Source organism: Plutella xylostella, chromosome 21 (genome assembly GCF_932276165.1).
Source record: "Plutella xylostella chromosome 21, ilPluXylo3.1, whole genome shotgun sequence".
NCBI classification, from domain to species: Eukaryota; Metazoa; Arthropoda; class Insecta; order Lepidoptera; family Plutellidae; genus Plutella; species Plutella xylostella.
The window spans coordinates 7251149-7273484 of record NC_064001.1 but is presented as its reverse complement, the minus strand read 5'-3'; the positions used below and the strand labels follow the sequence as shown (position 1 = coordinate 7273484).

Here is a 22336-nt window from a genome sequence, read left to right as displayed (position 1 = left end):
CGGCGTAGGTAGGTATAGCTAGAACTTACTATGTCTAATCTAAGTTTGCAATAAATTGTGTGAACAAACACATCAATTCAATGTCAACACAACGTTATTGTTTCGTGCGCGTCCCTTGCCGACATCTCATACATTTTTATGAGCTTTTTATATTATCTACCCATGGCTTTCAGAAGTTTCAGACAATCGCCTTGTTAGCAAAGGGTGATCATCAGATGTGGTCACCTTTAGTAAACACCTCTTTGCTCAGACTTGATTTAAGTAAGACGGTGTTTGATTTATAAAATTCACCGGTTGATTGTTTCTTCGCTATACTATACCTACCTAAATACCAAGTAAGCACTTAGGTAGGTACCTAGGTACTTGGTGTCTACTATCTCAACCGTTATATGTAGGTGGGTAATTAACTAAAATACTCAAAGTAAATATCTCACGCACACGCGGCACACGTGAGGTCCAACATAATATTATCAGAATCATAGAGATACAAGGGGCCTCCAACCTCCCCTATAGCACCACGTGCCTCGGATAGCACACTGTGCGGCTATACCCCGTTTTAGCAATCAAAATCTCTGGGAAATATCCACGCGCTTGCGAAATTGCGAATGGCAGGATAAAAAGCCTATCGCCTACACAAAGTGGCACAAGTCATATCAATCATAAAATACAGAAAACAGTAAATACAAAAGGTCACTTAGCTTCGCACTCCAAGTTGCATCTGTCCGAACCGGGTCCTCACGTCCTCTTCGCCTCCACGGCCTCCTCGCCTCGGCTCCACACCACATGCAGCTCGCTTGCACGCACGATTCTGCTTACTATTTCAATGCCTGCTCACGTCGACTGCGCTCTGCGATCACAACAGTGGCCGCACCCTCACGCGGTTCTTGCTAACGTGGAGATTTAGTTCTACCCTCAACTCGCCAATATTAATATGCCTCGTCTATACCACAGAGTACATTAATTATTCTGAGAACATTAATTATTACAGAGTACATTAATTATTCTGGTCTATACTATTGAAAGATATTACTTACAGCTCAAAAAGAACTAAGTAAATCATAGATGGCGTTAGTAGTTTCACAAGTCTGTTTCATTTTCTGTAATATTTTCGTCGATAGATAAAATTGATAGAAATTCTATGTGAGTTATATCCATAGACTTAGTATATACTAGCGTATAGACGAACAGACAGCTCGGTAAAACGTGACCAATTTTGATTTTTCAGTGTGTGCATTAGCTAGAGATGTACCTACCTTTCTTTACTTTGGAGGACCATCGATAAGTTATTGAAGTTCGATGTTCGACCCTTGGAGAGAGTTGTTCCATAGACTGTTGTTGTCCAGATTATAATTTAGACATAGTGTAAAAAAATGCATAAATAAAAATAATAACACTTTTCACATCGCTCCTTATTTTATTGACTTTTAAACAGAACAATCTTAGATATATCAGCTGTCTGACCCATATTACAGGCTCTGCCTCGGATGGCCGTGTCTGAGATGTTGCCACATATTTATTTATTTAACTGGTTCATTACAGTTTCGTTTCCTAAATTATTAAGTTTACATTCATTCTAAAGTTGAATTGCTGCAAATGGTAGAGTTCTTCTTTGGATTCCAACCAACGCGTCCAACTAAATTCAAACACTTTCGTCTTATTATAGTATCTATAGAGGGAATCTGTTGGACAAATTATAGAAAATAATTAGTTTATGTATTTGTTAAAAGATGTGCCTTGCCCTGACAAAATGGTTCAGATACGAGACGGTAAACGCAAGCTAGCATTTATTTTCATAGGTAACATTCAAGATAAAATATCGATAATGATATCGATTAATTTGAGTCAATCCCTAGCGTACATGTAAAATAAATTGATGAAAAATAGATCCACTAAAATCATGAAAATTATTAACAAATGGACTTCCACATACACAAAATATGAAAGTAAACAACAGCATTGGCATTATTTTATATTTCATACAGGATAAAAGACAAATTTTAACCAAAAATAAACGCGTCGTGGCATGGATGACGATTTTCGTATTTACCTGTGAAATGTGCAATTTTCAGGATTATATCTATGATTAACGCCACAATCACTCGCAGAAGATGTTACCATTGTTGAATACAATTAGATTTACTGAAAATAAACCACGATGTACGCAAAAAATCCAAAATACTGATTGTTGATTTTCCGCGTGCTGAATTGTGACGCTCTGTCATTCAAAACCAGTCACAGTTTCATTGGATTCGCTATCCTTTTCTATCTTGCCAAATTTCCGTAAGGGATTTTATTCTCCCTCGCTCGCTTTGTTCGTCTATACGCTAGTATATACTAAGTCTATGGTTATATCTAAAGCCGTTCGACTCAAAAACTTCCCATAACGTTATACCCCATCCACACGCTCGGCGAACAATGGCAAACAGCAAACACTGACGTGTGGATGGGTGTTTGTCGTTGTTTGCCTGTTTGTGTTTGTGTTCGCCAGTGTTCGGCATCGGTGTCGGTTTTTCTTGCCAGATCAAAGGATGTTCGGCAAACAGTTCGCTACGTATCCACACGTCTGGCAGCTGTCAGTATGCGCGCTAGCATTGCGGGAGGCGGACGTATCAACTTGCTACACTTTTTCGTTGGCGCGCATTTTTTTTATGTATGTTCACCGATTACTCCGCCGTTTATGAACCGGTTTTGAAAATTCTTTTTTTTTGTATTGGCTTGAGCTCCCAGGTGGTCCCATTTTTTTTTTTCAGAATTTTATCTCACCCCTAAGGGTGGGTAAAGGGGTAAAAACACGGTATGAATTTCCATTTTGGATTCTAATGAAATTAAAAACATAAATATAGTTCTTGTAACAAAAAATATGATGGTGACCTTGAGCTGATCTGATGATGGAAACGGAAGGCAGTCAAGGGAACTCCTCAACGGTATATAGCAACTACCTCGTGTTTAGGCTTGAATGATTCGTATTGATTAGTAGGACTTTTTGGTATCATTTGCATCTTACTTTTGATTAAAAATTATTGCAAATAAACTAAAAACTATAAAATAAAATAATAATTAAAAAGAAGAAGTCAGTTTTTTTTTAATTATTGTTATTATCCCACCATCGTCTTTGCTTTCTTCTTATTTTCCTTTTTTCTTTCTCTTGCTTTAATTTATATAATAAAAATATGTCAACCCGAAAGTAATAGCTCGTCGTCCGCCGTGTTTGCCGGTTCGGAATGTTATGAGCGTTCGCCGAGCATGTGGATGGCTGTTTGTGTTCGGTGTTTGTGTTTGGTGTTTGTGACTTTGTTTGCTGTTTGCCGTGTTTGTGACAAACAGCAAGCGTATGGATGGGGCTTTACAGGAATAATCTTAGCTGAAAGGAAGGGGGACAGCTGCACTGCTGACTGAATTTACAGGGAATGAATGAAAGAATGGTTTATTTTAAAGCATTTTTATTAATTTCAAAAATAACTAGTATATTTATTCACACGATATAACTAATTTAAAATATACTATGAGAAATTACACACATTACAAATTAAAAGCAATAATGCTCATCAAAATTACAAATAATAGTAACTATCATATTTTTATTTGTATTTCAAATCAGTTCCAATATTTTCTATCCACATATTTTGTCGTAATAATCATCTCTAGCAAATATACAATTACCAATTTACACCTAGAATAATCCATCATTTACTTCATCATCTACTCACGCTAATTTGTTTTTAATCGTTAAGAAAATATCCCACAATGATTTCGATCACTTAGTGACACCGATCATTATTATCTACTAAAATAAGAAGTCAATAAAAATGGCTATACAAAATGAGACAACAGTCATGCATGAGAAATGTTTCTAAAAATAATAGGAGACTAGTAGTGAAATGACATGTCGACTTGAACCGAGCAGCCGGGTAACAGAGTGATGTTGTCAGTTCAACGTTATCGAAGCAATTAAAAGCAAATATCACTTGGCCCACCGCGGGCCGGCTGGGGCCACATGTGTCCGACGTCAGCCACAAATGGCCCCTCAGTACTCAACAGTTAGTGGGCCACACCGGTTCGCCATCCAAATATGACTCGGCAGAAATTAGAAGGCTAATTTAACAGGAGCCATATTGGGATTTCCCCAGACGCGCTAACAACTTATAAACGAGACATTTCGATTCATCTTCTCTACGCCACTACAAACAGTTCTAACATGAGCACAACAATAATCGTATAGTAATAGTAATTTTACATCTATGGTTCTCTACGTACATATATCTTTGTTAATAAAATATATAGCATTTATGACACCACTTCCACATACAACTTGTTACTAGATTTTTTATATTTTTTTCTATAAGTACAAAGTTAGTTTTATGAATTAATTGAAATGCAGTTTCATTAACAAAAACATGATCTTATAGTAATTGGCATTAAGATTTAAGTCATTCAATTCCTTGCCGACTATTTATTACATGGAGATTAAATTACCGAGTGGATAGTTGAGCATACAATAGTTAAAATACCGCCCCATATGTGCATATGTGCGCTAGTAGTATATCATGTAAGTATCTTTAAAAATTTACATCTACATTTCACACCAATATAGTTGCAATAACAATGAGAATACGATATCTTAAAATATGGACATTAAAATTTGTAAGTTGAAATGTCACAAAACATCTCAAGTTAGTAAGTATTCATTATTTTATGATGCAATTTAATCTTTTGGCTAACGGTACATGCAGACGATAATCTTTAAAAGAATGGTGGAAATTTATACTATACTGTATTTATTATTTAGCCTGTGAACCGTCTATGTTATGTTCCCTATAATATCTAAATGACTGAAAGTGACTACCCGGTGGTATAACGTGTTTAGTAAAACTTAAATAGCCTCAAAACAAAATAATGTGAAAAATTACTATCCAAACCAAGAATATCAATAGAAATGTGACTGTCAAAGTTATTGAAGCGAGGACTGAGCTGGCAGTGCCATTCAATGCGAACATTTCAGCGACATTACAACCTTTCCAAACAAGATGGCTACCGTGACTGGCGCCGTTGTCTTATTCCTGCGAACTCTGTGCATCAAAATCAGAAGTCAATGTGTCGTATAACGACCACTTCACTTTCGCTTTGGTTACGAAAATATTGGCTACCAGTTATCAGGAATAGAACACCCGCCGTCACAACAGCCATGCAAATCAAAACAGTTGACGATCCCCAAAACTGCTTACAGCGCCATCTACCGGCAGCGCGGCGAACCACCACGTCCTGAGGTAGACCAAACTGTGTGTCTCAGTGCGTGATGATGGTCGAGTGCAGGCACTGGGGCACGATGTGTCGGTAGGGCAGGCGGTAGTTCTTGACCGTTCGGGCGGCGAGGCACTTGAGCGAGGTGTAGCGGAGTGGGTTCACGATGGCGGTCAGTGATTGCTGGTTGGCCTTGAGCAGTTCTTCGGGCGTTTCTCCGTCGTAGTTGACTGTGTCGATGTGCGCGCCGTGAGAGAGCAGCTCGCGCACCACGTCCGCCGGGCACGGGTTCAACTGAGGAATGAATAGAGGGTTTGGTAAATTTTAATTTGTGGTGTTCAATAAAGATATATTCTATTCTATTCTATTATATTCTAAATGGTATCTTAGCCTTTTTTTACATTTATGTGATAAAACACCGATAAATTACCAAAAAGTTCTTTAGACAAGGTATGGTATCTTCATTGTAATTATGCACACATTCATGGGCGCTGTGTTCCGTCATGCAGTAGGAACGCGATCTACAATCCTACTAACAGCACCATCTATGAGCAGACTCGCGAACTTCCATTTTATTCTATAAAACAGTTAACAACGCCATCTAGTGCTCACCTTGCACACGAGGTGCAGCGGCGTGTTCCCAGCAGCATCCCTGGCATCGGGCTTGGCTCCCAGGGTCAACATGAGGGCCACTAAAGCTCGACAACACGGCTGAGCGTCTCCGGGAGAGGGTAATAGGGCACCGCGCGCGCGAGTGCCCTCTTCACTGCACGCTATGTGGAGCGCCGAGCGACCTTGACGTACCTGAAGGAAGGAGAAGGAGTTTAGAATAGAATAGGTTATATTACAACAACATCACTCAAATGAGACTTAAAGAATAGGAATGATGTAAAATAGGAGGCTTTGTCGCTAAGAGAGATGTTTTAAAGACAGCGTCACGTAAAATAAACTAAAGTAACATAAATATAACGCCATTTTAGGCCATTTATTGACCTGGGTAGCTCGTAACAGATCCAATTTTTTTCCCACTTTTCGGGTATTTTGAGGACTTTATGGATTGAACGGACAAGGACATTGTAACAAGCAATAATTAAAAAGACTCACCTTAATATCTAACTTAACAAGTGAGTAAACCGCTTCATGGATCTTTCTGGACACCGTCTCATCGCATTCCGGCTCTTCTAATAACCTGGCCATTAGTGCGGCTAAATGTAGCGATATAACTAGCACCCTCTGTAGCGTCGTGAGCGTTTGTTCCCGGTCGATGCTCGACTTCATTTCTAGGAGATCTACGCCTCTGTTGATTTCTGAGAGGGCTTTTCTGAACACAGGGGCGATGTCTTCGAAGGTCACCGGCGGGACTATGCGACCTGCGGGGCAAACAAATTACATAATTTAGTAAACTTCCATTATTGAGTGATGAATGAGTGATAATGCCTGATGCCTGCCTTATTAAATGGAGAGAGAGAGTATTAAATCTTTCACATATTGATGTGAATTGTAGATTATAATTAATTCATTATAGTCATCAACATTAAAGCAGCATGTCTGAATTGCTCGTTTACCTAAAGATATTTTAGTATCGCACAGCTAAGACGCTGTTAAAAGACCTACGTAAATTACCTCTAAGACTTGCTCTTACATTATTATTCATGTAAAACTAACAAGCTACTTCATATTTAAATAACCTGAATACCAACCAGTGGGCATTAAACCGCTTTTTTATTACCGTCTATTATTAGTTACAAACTGGTGACCCCAACATGATATAAACTAACTATTTCATTCTCTTACCTCTAACAGGCGGACGGGCTCTCTCGCTCAGCATATAGCTGAACAGCTCGGCGAAGCTGTACAGGCTGGACTGCGTGAGCGGCGACAGCGGCGGCAGCACGCAGCGCTGCATGTCCAGCGCGTGGTGCCACAGCTGCCGGCAGCGCTATATTGCCTTTACAGCTGTTTTAGACAGCTCATGGATGAGCTAATAGACGCTTTCGTATAAGAGTGGTAGCTATAGTCTACCTAGATGACTTTTTGGTAAATTGTTGCTTACAGCCGCTTTCATATAATTATGTGCGGAAGCTAGTCTACCTAGATGACTTTTTTATCGAATTGGTGACCCCGACATGATTCAAAATCTTACCTCTAACAGGCGGCCTTGCCCTCTCGCTCAGCATATAGCTGAACAGCTCGGCGAAGCTGTACAGGCTGGACTGCGTGAGCGGCGACAGCGGCGGCAGCACGCAGCGCTGCATGTCCAGCGCGTGGTGCCACAGCTGCCGGCAGCGCTATATTGCCTTTACAGCTGTTTTAGACAGCTAATGGATGAGCTAATAGACGCTTTCATATAAGTAAAGGAAGGTAGTCTACCTAGATGAATTTTTTGTCAATTTGGTGACCCCGACATGATTCAAAAACTCACCTCTAACAGGCGGCCTGGCTCTCTCACTGAGCATATAGATTAGATTAGATCTATATTGCCTTTACAGCTGTTTTAGACAGCTAATGGATGAGCTAATAGACGCTTTCATATAAGTAAAGGAAGGTAGTCTACCTAGATGACTTTTTTGTCAATTTGGTGACCCCGACATGATTCAAAAACTCACCTCTAACAGGCGGCCTGGCTCTCTCACTGAGCATATAGCTGAACAGCTCGGCGAAGCTGTACAGGCTGGACTGCGTGAGCGGCGACAGCGGCGGCAGCACGCAGCGCTGCATGTCCAGCGCGTGGTGCCACAGCTGCCGGCAGCGCGTGAAGCGGCCCGCGTCCGCGTAGACGGCGCCGCGGTAGCGCACGTAGTAGGAGGTGTCGGGGTGCGCCGGACCTGTGGGGGAGGGAGTTGGTTAGGTGGGTTTGTTGTGGCAAGAGTGGTATACGTCTTGTTACATTGCAAGGGTGTGAAGATACTACGATCAATATCCCTCGGATTTCCGGGGTCCCTTTGGGAGGTCATAACCAACCTATTTCGTCTACTGGCTTTCTGGCGTGAGCTTGGGTGGCTTAATAGCAAGTTACCCAATAGGTATTTCACGCATAATGGCATACCTTATAGGCTAAATGCGGTAAATAAAGTAGTATACTAAGCTGAAAGTGGGTGACAAATAGGGAAAACTATGACAATGTTTGTGTATTAGACCTTTCAGCGCCATCTATGAGTCGCCGGGCACACTGCCCACTCACCTAGTATGCGTTCTCTGATGACATATTTCACGCATAATGGCCCACCTTAGAGGCTAAATGCGGTAAATCAGCTCGCTTGATAGATGTAGTATACTTAGCCGAAAGTGGGTGACTCAGGGGTAACCTATGACATGTTTTGTGTAATTAATAAAACCTTACAGAGCGCCATCTATGACCGCTCTATCTATTACATCTATTACAGGCTCTGCCTAACTTGGGGTCTAGCTCTTGCCTAGCTGAGATGTCCATATTATTATTATTATTACCCAGTATGCGCTCCCTGATGACGAGCGCCTGCATGCGCATGGCGTCGGGGTCTCTTATGTAATCAGCTGATATATCAGCTGTCCGATACCTATATTACAGGCTCTGCCTAGCTTGGGGTCCCTAGCTAGTGAGATGTCACCACATATTATTAGTATTATAATTACCCAGTATGCGCTCCCTGATGACGAGCACCTTTATGCGCATGGCGTCGGGGTCGCTATGTAACCAGCTGAGATCAAACCATAATACAGGCTCTGTCTAGCTTGGGGTCTAGCTCTTGCCTAGCTGAGACTTCCCCACATATTATTATTATGATTCTGATTTTGTTCAGCTCAGGTATTTATACAAATAACTGGTATAATGAACCACACGGGCATAAGCCAAGTATGATTCATGTGATATTTGTTGGGTCGGTTTGCACTGTAGCTTTTTGGAGCGATATGTATGTGTAGGATGGGAGATATAATTACCTAATATGCGTTCCCTGATGACGAGCGCCTGCATGCGCATGGCGTCGGGGTCTCTATGTAACCACCTGATATTTATAATGAATATGTATCTATCTATGTATTTGTGTAGAGATATTAGCTGTCCCATACCCACAATACAGGCCTAGCTTGGGGTCTAGGTCTTGCCTAGCTGAGATGTCCATATAATTATTATTATTACCTAATATGCGCTCCCTGATGACGAGCGCCTGCATGCGCATGGCGTCGGGGTCCGCGAGCAGCTCCTGCAGCTGGCGCGCGTCCGTCGGCTCCGCGGCCAGCTCGTACGCGGGGATGCGCGGCACGTCCTTCGGCTTCGGGATTGGGGGGCTTCCGTCGGAGGGGAATCTGGAATTGGCAGGGTTGTGGGGTTAGTATAGTGGTATAATGCGTTTTTGCTTCATATTAAACCATTTTTTAATGCTGCAAATCCGCAATAAAAAAATAACACACAAATGTCATGTTGATGAAAAAAATGACTTCTTATGGGTCACTTAGGGTTCATCTAGTTACGAGTACGAAGCCACTCCTTCTAAACTTTTCTATGAATAGACGATTCTGGTTTATGTCTTTAAAAGGTGAACAGGTCTGGATGGCCATAAGATGATTCTCCTTGACTCTTGATCTGAACAAGACCCTCACCTGTCGTCCATGGCGCGCTTCCACAGCGCCAGCGCGCCGACCATGTCGCGCCGCTTGTCCACGTACGTGGCGCCCAGCAGCTCGAGAGCCGCGATGCGCTGCTCGCGCGAAACTAGCCCGTATTCACACTACACTAGGTGCTCTACTGCAGTGCTCACCTGTCGTCCATGGCGCGCTTCCACAGCGCCAGCGCGCCGACCATGTCGCGCCGCTTGTCCACGTACGTGGCGCCCAGCAGCTCGAGAGCCGCGATGCGCTGCTCGCGCGAAACTAGCCCGTATTCACACTACACTAGGTGCTCTACTGCAGTGCTCACCTGTCGTCCATGGCGCGCTTCCACAGCGCCAGCGCGCCGACCATGTCGCGCCGCTTGTCCACGTACGTGGCGCCCAGCAGCTCGAGAGCCGCGATGCGCTGCTCGCGCGAAACTAGCCCGTATTCACACTACACTAGGTGCTCTACTGCAGTGCTCACCTGTCGTCCATGGCGCGCTTCCACAGCGCCAGCGCGCCGACCATGTCGCGCCGCTTGTCCACGTACGTGGCGCCCAGCAGCTCGAGAGCCGCGATTCGCTGCTCACGGGAAACTAGCCCGTATTCGCACTTGATCAGGTGTTCCACGATGTGAGTGTGGCCTGTGACTGACGCGGCTAGGAGCGGGGTCATTCCTGTGAAGGGAGAGAGGGAATGATTAAGGTGGTGTTAGTTTTTGAAAACGATTTGAAATTTATGAGAAGGAAAAGAAACGGCTTACTTTATTTATCTATGTATATAATATATTAAAGAAGATAGTGACTTATTGGGCATCAACGCACAGCCCAAACGGTAGGTTCCTTAGGACTACCTAAACACTACTAACACAGCTAGTCGCTAATAAAACGGTTTTTCTTTACATTTCAAAATGCCTGGATAATGGCTACCTGTGGGATAAAAGACATGCCGTCTATCTCTGTAAACAATGTTTTAGACAGTTACATTTTTTTTATCACACAAGTAGCCATTATCCAGAAACTGTAAAACAGGCTCTTTGTGGCTCTATTTATGTCACTGTTTCGCAACCACACACATTTTATAATACTGAGTATGAATAATGTTGAGTTTTTTTAAATAAGAATTGACATTTGAATGAGTGGTAGGTAGCGACCGCAAAGAATATTGCATGCTGATTGCGTATTGTGAAGAGGACCATATAAGTATTTATTACATAACATGCCATTCTTAATTAATGTATTGAGTGGGAGGCACTGACCAGACATTCGAGTAAATTGAGCTTAGCAAGTTAGTAGGTTAGGTTAAATAAGGTAGGTTAGTGTGCTTTAAATAAAAACTGAGCTGTAGAACTACTAAATTAAATATTCTTAGGACTTTTTGAACTAACAAAACTAACTTTATCCAAACCGATGCCAATTTACGTTTGTTACAAACATTACTAATCGTCTAACAAATATATCTTCAACATCTTAATTACACTGTCAACCACATACATATATGAAACTAAATTTCCCAAGTACTGCGTACTGCGCATGTAATTATGATCAACTTTTGGTTCATACATTTAGTTCTGTCCAGCTGTCATTATCAGTGTTTCGGCACGCCCGGTTCTCATAGAAATGAGTGCAATTGTGGTGTCAATATGTATGTGCTGTCAACCCTAATCAAGACACAACCAATAACAGCTCCAAAGACTCACCATAAGAGTCCACATCCATGGTCGCGCCATGCCCCAGCAACATCTTGAGTATATGCAGCGAGCCACTCTCAGCACAATCATGTAAAGCTGTGTTTCCCTTCACACTCTTCCTGTTCACATCTGCGTTGAGGGATAGAAGGTACTTGGCTATGCGGATGTGGCCCTTGTAGCAGGCGATCATGAGGCATGTGTGCCCGTGCCGGTTCGCTATTTCTATGTCTGCGGAGAAGAGACAAGGATTGGATTAGTGTTTGGCAGTGGAAACTTTCTCAGAAGGTTGTAAGGAAGCTAGTAGCATTAGTTGGTAAATGGTTAAACGTAGCGTGGGATGACTCTACATGTACCATCGTCATTCTCGCTGAGTTAATCTGAGGACAGTGCTATGCGCTTCTTGAGAAAATGAGGGCTCATGTTATGCGTTTTTCATTCATCGGAGTTCAGCTCAAACGTTGATCGCTTATTCATGAATTGCTCCTGTAGGTATAGGTACTTATTGTATTTATTGCAAGATTAATTTAGGCTGTTTTTAACAGCATGCGGATCATACACGTCCCTACACGTGCATATTCCACGCGTTATAATGAATACTTGTATGATCGCGTGCGGGTCAATCCCGCGTGCGTGATCAAATCCGCATGCTGTTAAAAACAGCCTTAACTGCACTGTCAAGCCTTGAAGCCAAACATCACAGTTATTATCAAAACAAGTCACTCCAAAAAACAACGCACCTGCTCCATTCTCCACGAGAAACTTCACAATCTCGTAGTGTCCATCGAAGCAGGCGGCGCGCAGCGGCGTGCTGTGGGTTCGGGTGGTGGAGTTCACGTTGGCTCCGGCTCGCACCAGCAGCCGCACCAGGGGCAGGTGACCCGCCGCCGCCGCGCACCATAGCGGGGGCGCGCCCTCGATTGTCTCGCCGTCGAATGTCACTGGAATGAGGGAGGTGGCGGTTATTGGCGGAGATAAGTAGAATATTCTTTATTTGTACATACACATGACAATAACTTAAATACTATCACTATGTGAGGTGAGGTTTGAATGAGCTTGTGGCAAATGCGAATGATCAGTTTATAGGAACATAATTTTATTGCCGTTGAACGTGATTGGAATGTGAAGCTTCGGGTTAGTCATTGGCGTAGAGCTTAGGTTTGAATGTGCTGGATTGATTTGCTTCTGGCCAAATACTATGATGAATTTGTGTTTATTGGAACATTATTTGCCGTCGAATGTGAGGCTTGTTGGAGGCTTGAGGTTATTGACGTAAAGGTGAGGTTTGATTGTGCTACATGGACAATTGGCCAGCCCATGCATCGTCAAAAGAATTAGTACAATCAAATTTTCGCGTGACTTTGTAAAATGTGCAAAAATAGGAACATTAAGACAGTTATCAGAATTTACCATCTAAAACCATTGAATTATTCAAAAGCGAGTGGTGGCCATTTCCGAGGATAAACTGCAGATAGCCATTTAAAATTTAATTGACTACCATATCAATTTCTGCTATCTCGTATAAATGAGTTTTTACAGCTCCTTAGTTCTCACGTGAAAGATAAGTAATATAACTAATTGCACAGTAATGTTTCGAATTGCAGAACCATTAATTTATTTATAAGTTGCCGACTGATGAATATGTCTGCGGGGTTACCCAATTAATGAACATATCTGAATATTTATAACCTCTTTGTTTTGTTTCTATTGTACATACAGAGTGATTCACGCGATACAGTCATTCATCTCATATATTTTGAACTTTAATACTGGTGGATTTTTCTAGAAATAACTATAAGTAAGTAACCCGAGGTTACCATCCCCCTAGAATGCCCGATATAGACTTGACGGCAGTGTCATAGCACGTTCAAACTCAAACTCAAAAATTTTTATCATCGTAAAAATATAAAATTTTCTGATGAACGTCAATTTTTACAAACTACTCTCCGTTCCGATAAGGGGGGCTCTTTCTGTCTAAGGAGAAGAACGGAGGCAAGAAACTCCTGAGCCATCTTTTCAAAAAAAGACTTAATACTAGTTAGTATACAATACTTATAAGCTTAATAATAATTATTATAATAATATGAGCAGAGCTAACTATTTGTTCATGGACATCAACCATCACCAACGTACGACGATGCACAAAGCACCTTCAATTTTAACCCTCATCCTCAGAAACCTTAACAACAGAAGCACCGCAATGACCACCTTACACCGTCCGACGAGGAAACAAGCGATCAGCAGCAGATGATGACGTCGCCCACCTTCTCATGCTTTAAGCCCTAAGTCTCAACATCCGACGACCAACTGGTGTAGTGGTTAGTGACCCTGACTACTATGCCGAAGGTCCCGGATTCGATTGCCGACCGGGGCAGATATTTATTTTAAGACAGATATTCGTACTCGGGTCTAGGGTGTTAATATGTATCTATCTATGAATCTGTGTAGATATATCAGCTGTCCGACACCCATATTACAGGCTTTGCCAAGCTTGGGATCGGATGGCCGTGTGTGAGATGTCCCCACATATTCCTCACCTGAGCCAGGCAGCTCGATGTCCGCCTTGCAGCGCTCAATGAGGTACTCGGCCACGTCGTAGTGCCCGTTCCGGCACGCGATCACCAGCGGCGTGGCGCCGCCCACCTTCGCACCCACCAACATGTTCAGCTCATCTGCGGAGCGCCAACTGTGTAGGTACACCTGGGGGGAAGAGAGGGGGTGGTTAATATTGGATGTTGACTCGTTTTCTTGAGCGGATGTAACAAGATAAGAATGCTACTCATAACGCGTAAACACATAATCTGGGGAACAGAGGGACTGACAGATGCACAGTTGACTTGAACAGATTGACTGTTCGGATGCTGCCCGCGTAACTCGCAATGTGTAGACACGTGATGTGAGCACTATTAGACTACGAAAGCTCGTTAATCGGCGGAGTCGGATAATGCTTTAAACTTACGAGCGGGCTAGTCAATCATGCTGTAAATTTCCAACGAGTTGGCCAGTAAGGAGCTTGGCCCGAGCATACTGTTATCGTATAAAGTCATGCTGAATTTATCCTCACGATATCTCTAGATCTTTACTACTTGTCGTGTAATACCAACCAATTCCAATCACAATAAGTCAATATTAAATGTTGAGTGCAAAACGCGATAACCAATGGAGATACGCGATATTGAATACATGTGAAATAAGAATAAGAAATCCTTGACATTTCCATAAAGCACTCGCACCGGTTTTTAATAGTCTCGCAAATTAGCAGAGATGAAAAAATTACGGCAGGAATTAAAGACGAAGTGAAGAAAGAAATGTATTTTTTTCAGTTCACCTTTACCTTATTTATGTAGGTACTTAAGATCTGACCGAAATAGCAGCTCCATTCTGATTGATCGAGGTTATAACTATTTTATCTTAATGAGATCAAATAGCTTCAAGTAGAGTGATATGCGAAGGATTGAGTATAAGAATACTGTGAGAAATGGATTAACTTTGCTGCGTTACCTCACTCTAAATAAAGTCTGTCAATGAATTTTAAAGGAAAAGCTAGTACCTAATTAAAGAAAAAACACAATCTTAATCTAGGATTAAAGTCAAGTCAAATTCCTATAGTGAAACTAATTGTTGAGGCTACAATGCCGATGTAACAACGTGAGGGCATTTAGCAATCCTATCCCGGCCTTACCCAACTGGACATTAAGTGGCCATTGCAAAACCACAATCTGTCCGTCGCAAAAACAACCTTATGTAACACTCAATAAGAAACACACGCAACCACACTCGGCCACAAGTTCACACGTGCCCCGACACCGTGACCGACAAATAAGTAATGAACCAAATAATAAAGAAATAATTTATTTCCATGTTTGATTGATGAGTTAATAGTTAACACCTTCAAATCAGACGCGGACGTGCAAAAACTGGCGTCTGTGCGGTAATCCATATCCATAATGCTTTGTGATATTATGAGAGCTCGAGAATAAATAATTAAATTAGTACTACATAATTATAAAGGTCGATTTAAATCAAACACAGATAGAGCTAGAAGAAGAAGACCATTCATTCAATCAGTACGGAGTTGCTGAAAGTTGGAAATACAATGACAGTCATGTTGCGATTCCGACAGGTGGTGGAAAACTGATGTCAGCCCTCCGCCGGACTAGGATGTTTTTGTTTGATGCTATTCATGCTATGCGCTTTGAACCCATTTGGTGGCATATTAAATGAACAATTATTGTAATTTGTAACATTTGCATAACCCAAGGAAAATAATTTGTTAGAAAGTTATTGCTTGATAATTCTTACAAGTTTACGTAGTGTTTTATCTATGTGTGAGGAAATAACAACAACACAGTTTGACTCACCATACGGTCAAAATGCGGGCACGCGCTAAGAGTTATCGAACTTAATGTATAATACATAAATGTTTATGTATGTGTGAATTTATAAATAACTACGCAGTTCTTTCTGTTTGTTTATGATAAACAATAATTATGTTTTCAAGTAAACGTGATTAGACTTAGATTATCTTAAAACTGATAATACTACTTCATACAGTTTATTGTTATTAAAATCAACATGTAAATCAAGATAAACAAATAGAAGTCACCTAACAAAAATAATATGTAATTTTTTCAAAGATTTCATTTGTTTGCCTACACAACAACTAAAATAGGTCACCATGGTCAGCCATGGTGACATTAAATTACCGCTTATGATAAATCAATCGATACAAAAACCGGCTAGAATTCTCAAAATGAGTTCCGGACATTTTCTATTAATACATATTATACTAAATTTGCGACCACTGACAAAACGGAAGGAAGTGATCTTGTTATTACCAACGAGGCTGTGAAGTTTTTAGGAACTTATTTATAATTTATAAAAAAAACAAGAATCTCCTAGGTCAATTAGATACACACTAGTCATGATAAATAATTTATCTGATTTCATTTTACAGATTTATTTATAACCAATAGATTTTGATTGAGGTAATTACGAAATAAATGGTCTACTTACAGAATTTTCAAAAAAACGTCTCTCCATTGTGTTTGTATGTACAAAATGTGTAAACTTTTTTTTATAAACAGTGCCACAACCGTTGCGCTGAGCTTGTGGCCTTACGTGGACTGAATCGAGTATTCGGTGTGGACTCATTTACTTTACTTTAAACAAAAGTTTAAAAATCGGGACACAGCACACGCCCACTATGCAAATCAACATAATATTCGGTTTACATGTTGTCCGCTCGCTCAATTTTGGGGCATATGTTATTGTATCACTGCAACAGAAGTATGTTACAAGTGTATCATCTGTTGATATTCTAATAAATAAATACATATTTAAAAACCATTACGAAGGTTTTACTGTAATTACCCAAGTTAAAATAATTCTTTGTGATCCAAAAGGTCTTAGGGTTGCACCAAGCGTACGTATGTACATATGCACGTATGCACTTAATCACAGCTAACCTTAGTGCTTATTAAATAAAAAAGTAAATTATTGTAAACGGACCTTTATCTTAACACAGTCGGAATGAACTTACAGTCAGCTTGTTTTAGTGATACAGATTTCGGCTACGCAGTTGATAACAGTTACTTCTATTATTAAATACACGACCATTCATATTCGGTAGAGTGTATTTCAAAAATGGCACAAATTATCTCGTGCACAGAACGTAAGTAACCTTGATTTGCTTTTTACACATATTCTGCTTTTTTATTATACCTCGCGAGCTTAGTATCTGAAAGATTTTCCCTCAACGCAACAAAAATATGATACCTACCTACTTATGATATAAAAAAATGCATAACCTTATTAAATGTATATTTATTGAAGTCCTGATTGAATGAAAAGCTGATTTTTTTTTGCAATAATAAAGGTGCAGTTCAAAGTGCACTATAAATTACATTACAAAGCAATAACCTTCACCAGACTTCATAAAATGAACATCCACAATCATAATTGATGCAGAGTTCTGGAAATCTGGTTTAAGGTAACTTTATTTCATTGGAAACGGTACCACAGAATTGTATATTGAATCTAGGGATAACAAACTGTATAATAACTTTACAAAATAACATCTTATTATTTTTTCTAGTCCGCCCTCTGGCCTGCTGGACTAACGATCTTATAGGCAGGATTCCGATAGTGGCTGTATGAGGAAGGCCATGGTCAGACTGTTATGGCCCTCCTTGGGACAGTCCTCCAGTGGACAATTACAGGCTTTGAGTTCAGTTAGAGGTGCTTCATATATTAGAAATGGTGCGGCTTTCTATCAAATGGAAGCTGATTTTGTCTACGAAACAACACTTTAAATCTTTAGAGCAGAATACCGTAAATATATCGATATTATGTCATAAGTTTCATAACCATAGACACCGTCACATTATATTTCTTATAAAATCTGTACTATTACAATGTACTCATGCATCATAGTCACATAGAGCGATGTAACTAGAAAGTAAATCGAACTTTTCCGGAACCTACAATGACAATATAATTGCTTATAAGTATTAGATGGGCCAGAGCGTACATATTAAATACATTTTAATAACATGCCATTGACTTACATTAGTCTTGGAAAGTGAAATAATAAAACAACGATTTAATTTAACGTTATCAAACAAGATAATAATCAACCGCACAGCATAAACTTTTTTAATGACAAAAAAGTGCAACGAACCTCCTTGCGTGTATTTAAAATTCGAACACCGCGATCCAAACACGAGCGTCACTGATAACGTGATAACACCGATAACTGTGCACACGCGGCCAAATATCACTGCATTAAATGCTCGGAACAAGGAAGGTAAGGCCGCCACACACGGACGACCGCGAGGCGCCTGCGCAGAACACGGACTGCTCTGGTTGAAGATCTGGTGTTGCGTCGAAGAATGTTGCAACATTGAAGTAAGCCGACGCCCGAGTCTGCGGCCGCGCCGGTCGCGGGTCTGGTGCCGCCTTATACAATACCACGCAGAGTCAAGGTGGAAGGTTTTGATACGAGAAACAACACAATCTGACTCTTATATCTTTGAGAAATAACCACACCGGCTAAGACAGTCGGGTACCTACCTCAGGCCACGATAGAGTAAGGTTAGCGCGGATTTCATAAGAATCTGTATTGTTCAGTGTTCTTTGTAAGACAATGAGTAATGCCGAGGGTTCGATTTTGTGTCGCAATGGGGTTCAATGTCGAGATCATTATATCTATTTCTGTTCAATTGTTCTAAATATTTAAGGCCGTTCCAGAGGAAGGTTTTTTTTCGTTGTGAGTAATATAATTATGTTAATTGGACAGCTTTGGTTGTCAGACCTTCACATTGGTGACAGGCATTAAGTTCCGGAAAATCTAGATTAATTTATACATACCTAATCACAAGAATCTAATATTTTAAATACTGTTTTAACGACACAGACACACACACTATACTATTCCAACCAAAAAGTATTTTTATTAAATCGAAATATTGTAAATATTGAGACTTGTAATTTTAATATCGAGAAACTACATAAAGGTACGCATATAAATAAATAACCCTTTAGGTAAAGTTTGTAAAATGCTACTTCAATCAACCGACGCCTTGCCAGGGCATTGACCCACCGTTTTTTACCATGTAATGCTGTCCTTTATAATTTTTATGCATTGGTTGAAAGGTTGAGGTCAATATACTAAATATGATTAAACTACAATCGTGAAAATCATGAAGTATTATGTGTAAATTCAAATCAAGTAGATATTTATAATTTAGTAGATTAGAAGTACCTAGAGATTGTATGAATGTACAGTATGTCGAGTACATTCACCTATGCCAACAGGATAGCCACTAATAATCAAGCACCCTGTATATCGCATTTCAGGAATCATCAATAAAATATAGTTAATAAGGTATGTAGGTACATAGTAAATATATTTACACAAAACAAGATTTTACTGCTTGATACTAATAACTATTTCATAAATTAGTTTAAGTATCTATATTGTTTAGTATAATGTATAGAGATGCGAAGCCCAATAAATACAATTCTCTAAGCAAACTCACGCGATTGTTTGGCAACAAACTGAAAATAGTTATCTTTGGGCGTCCGGCATGCGATGCACAGTACCTACACACATGTACATTTGTACATTGTGCTTAAAATATGCACTTGATAACAAAACAATTCCTATATATGTAATTGCAATGAACAACTTTTTTAGAAAAAGTAGGACTTTAGAAAAATTATTGCGGTATTTAGTTCAGGCATAAGCCAAAAAGCTACCGATGCAGTCAAAAACTTATTTAGTTCAGATATGTTAACTGAAGACAAAGCTACCAAGAAGATACTTAGATAAATTAAAACATCTTACTTCTGTATTAGGTAAAAATAATAGCGTAAATGCAAATATTTATTTCTTTGTAACCATTTAATAATCTGCTGGGTGAATATAAAATTGCAAATGTTGGGATTACAGATTACGCCCAGGCATGTTGTTTGTTTATGTATTATGTTATACTTTATATTCAGGAGTTTCCACGAGTAAACCGCATAAGGCGAAGTGAGGTTCTGGCTTACATATTTGCTTGAACTCAAAACCGCAACTAAGGGTACAGGAAATGCATACAGCAACCGGTCACGAGATGCCTGCTGTGGGGGCGACTGAGGCCGGATTATGAACCGACGGTGCAAACCAGAATAACGGTTATATCGGGGATCACAGCTGGAGGCGGCCATGCAGACATTGCCGTATAAAGAAACTTGTACAATGCACTCGACGCTGTTTAATGTACGAAAAATATAGTGAGGCACATAATAAGGTCGATAAAGTGTTGGATTTATACAAACATAAAATTTCAGATAATTCACAATTCATTAAATGCCAACGAACTAATTATAAATGTGCTACGACTACCTAATCGTATTAAAAACAAAGAGTACGAATCATTTAATCACAGCTATCTTGCTGTACCATTCACGTCGTGGCGAGTTACCTTTTTTATTCGCCTAAGTAGTCTCCGTTGGCGACGGAGCAGCGTCTTGCCGCAGTGGCGGAGCGTCTCGATCCAGCGGCATCGCGCCGGCATCAGGTCCCACACAACACTGGACATCGTCACCACAACATCACAACACACACTACTCCTCCGATCCACAATGGAACACTTTCAAATTCAGAACGACGCGAAGATGCTGGTTGGTGGCTGCGGACTCCGTGGTAAAAAACTGCTTGTGCCAAAGAGGTTGTTAAAGTGCGTTCGAAAACTTCACGGTGCAGATAATAAAAGAATAAAATTTAATTATTGCCAGACGTGTTCGTGCGAAAGGTGAACCACACAGAATGCAATATTGCCAGAGGAAGCGGCAAGGCCAAATATACCACGCTTGAGAAATACCAAATGATTCATACAAAGAGAAAGCTTCAACTTCAACCCACCGATATGGGAATTAACCTATCTCGATGTAGACAAGAATGTTAACTTAATCACCGCATAATTTCTCGTTTTTACAATGACATTTTAAAAGTAATGCCAAGGATTGCTGTAAAAATTCTTTCATGCAATTACAATTCATCTGCAAGAAAGATCTCGTCAATTAAGTGGCGTGGAAACCGCAGGGAATTCCTCGACCAAACTTGTGTTGGCGGATCTCGGGAAGGATACATTATGGATGCTAATGGAAACGCCGCAAGTATGTTACGTCTGTTTCGTTACCGGGAACCCGGGCACGTGTACAGTATCGTGTTATACAACACACCGCTAGCCGCATTAGGTAAAGCAAAAACAGGATAAGAAATCGAGAAAATACTTCCAAGGAAATATAAAGAGATCAATTAATACTCCCTCGAGTAGCTAACACTCGTGGAATTAAATGGAACATGACTTGCAAATCACAAGATGTAAATCAAACAAATCGTTCAAACGATGACTCAACAAGTCATCAGCCGCTTATGCTGTTGAGTTGAGGATCAACGTTGCGGTCAGATATTTCAAATCTTAAAATACATAATCTGTTACAAATTTCGGATTTAACAAGAGGAAAATCAACAAAAAAATATTAGGAAATGGTTCAATGCTACCAATGGCCGCCGGCTGGCCGGTCACCGTCAAAACGCTGCGTCTCGCGACCACGACTCTTTCAACAGATCAAACCATTACGAAATCAGTTATTGAACTGTCTTGAACCTGTTATTTTTACCAGCAAAATTTTCCAGAGCAATAAACAGTGCAGTCTATGGTTAACGTTGGTGTAAACAAATTTCTCTATGACATAACGGAGAGCAGCTTCTATCGGGGATTGTAAAACCGATTATTTTAATTCCAACAGTAACTATTACGCATTCCAAAAATAGACTTCATGAGCGGTGTATTCGTTTTTAACTTGTTACAACAAGAAAATATTTATGTTTATTTCGATTCGACGCGGGTCGGCATCGGCATCTATTCTAAGCCACCATTGTCACTTTGATCCTCAGCAGTGGGATGAAATTACATGATTGATGTTTATGTCTTCGGTTTTAAAGTTTTTTCTGAACGCTTTCGAGTGAAAGCTTGGCGGCACAAATGGTTTTGTTAACTTTTATGGAACAACAGCTGTTACAGTGTTAACTGAATATGGCAGGTATGCATATTCATGGTTACAGTTGTTATTTTATGCTGAGCCTCAGATGCCCAAAATACTCAGCCTCTACCATTAGTCTCAGATCTTAGTTTTAGAGAGTTACAGCCAAAGCAATTGGCAATTAGATTCGCGGCAGATTGTGAAACGACGCCATCACGGCTACAACAGAAGTATTAAAAACTGTCGATAACAGTAACCTGTGCATGTCGTGTACAATTAAAGTGGGATCTACAGTGGCTCGTCACGT

At 40.4% G+C, this 22336-nt stretch overlaps 1 protein-coding gene across 1 annotated transcript; it reads right to left on the bottom strand.

Moving 5' to 3' along the window:
• Window positions 1–3423: 3423 nt before the first annotated feature.
• On the bottom strand, window positions 3424–21861 carry LOC105398393 (protein fem-1 homolog CG6966). Its single transcript, XM_048628438.1, has 10 exons — window positions 20466–21861; window positions 14031–14193; window positions 12234–12434; window positions 11506–11724; window positions 10291–10483; window positions 9356–9522; window positions 7845–8063; window positions 6343–6608; window positions 5851–6042; window positions 3424–5532 (listed from the first exon to the last, which is right to left on the bottom strand). Exons 1-10 carry the CDS (start codon window positions 20580–20582, stop codon window positions 5284–5286), a joined length of 1986 nt encoding a protein of 661 aa, XP_048484395.1. The 5' UTR covers window positions 20583–21861; the 3' UTR covers window positions 3424–5283.
• Window positions 21862–22336: the final 475 nt, after the last annotated feature.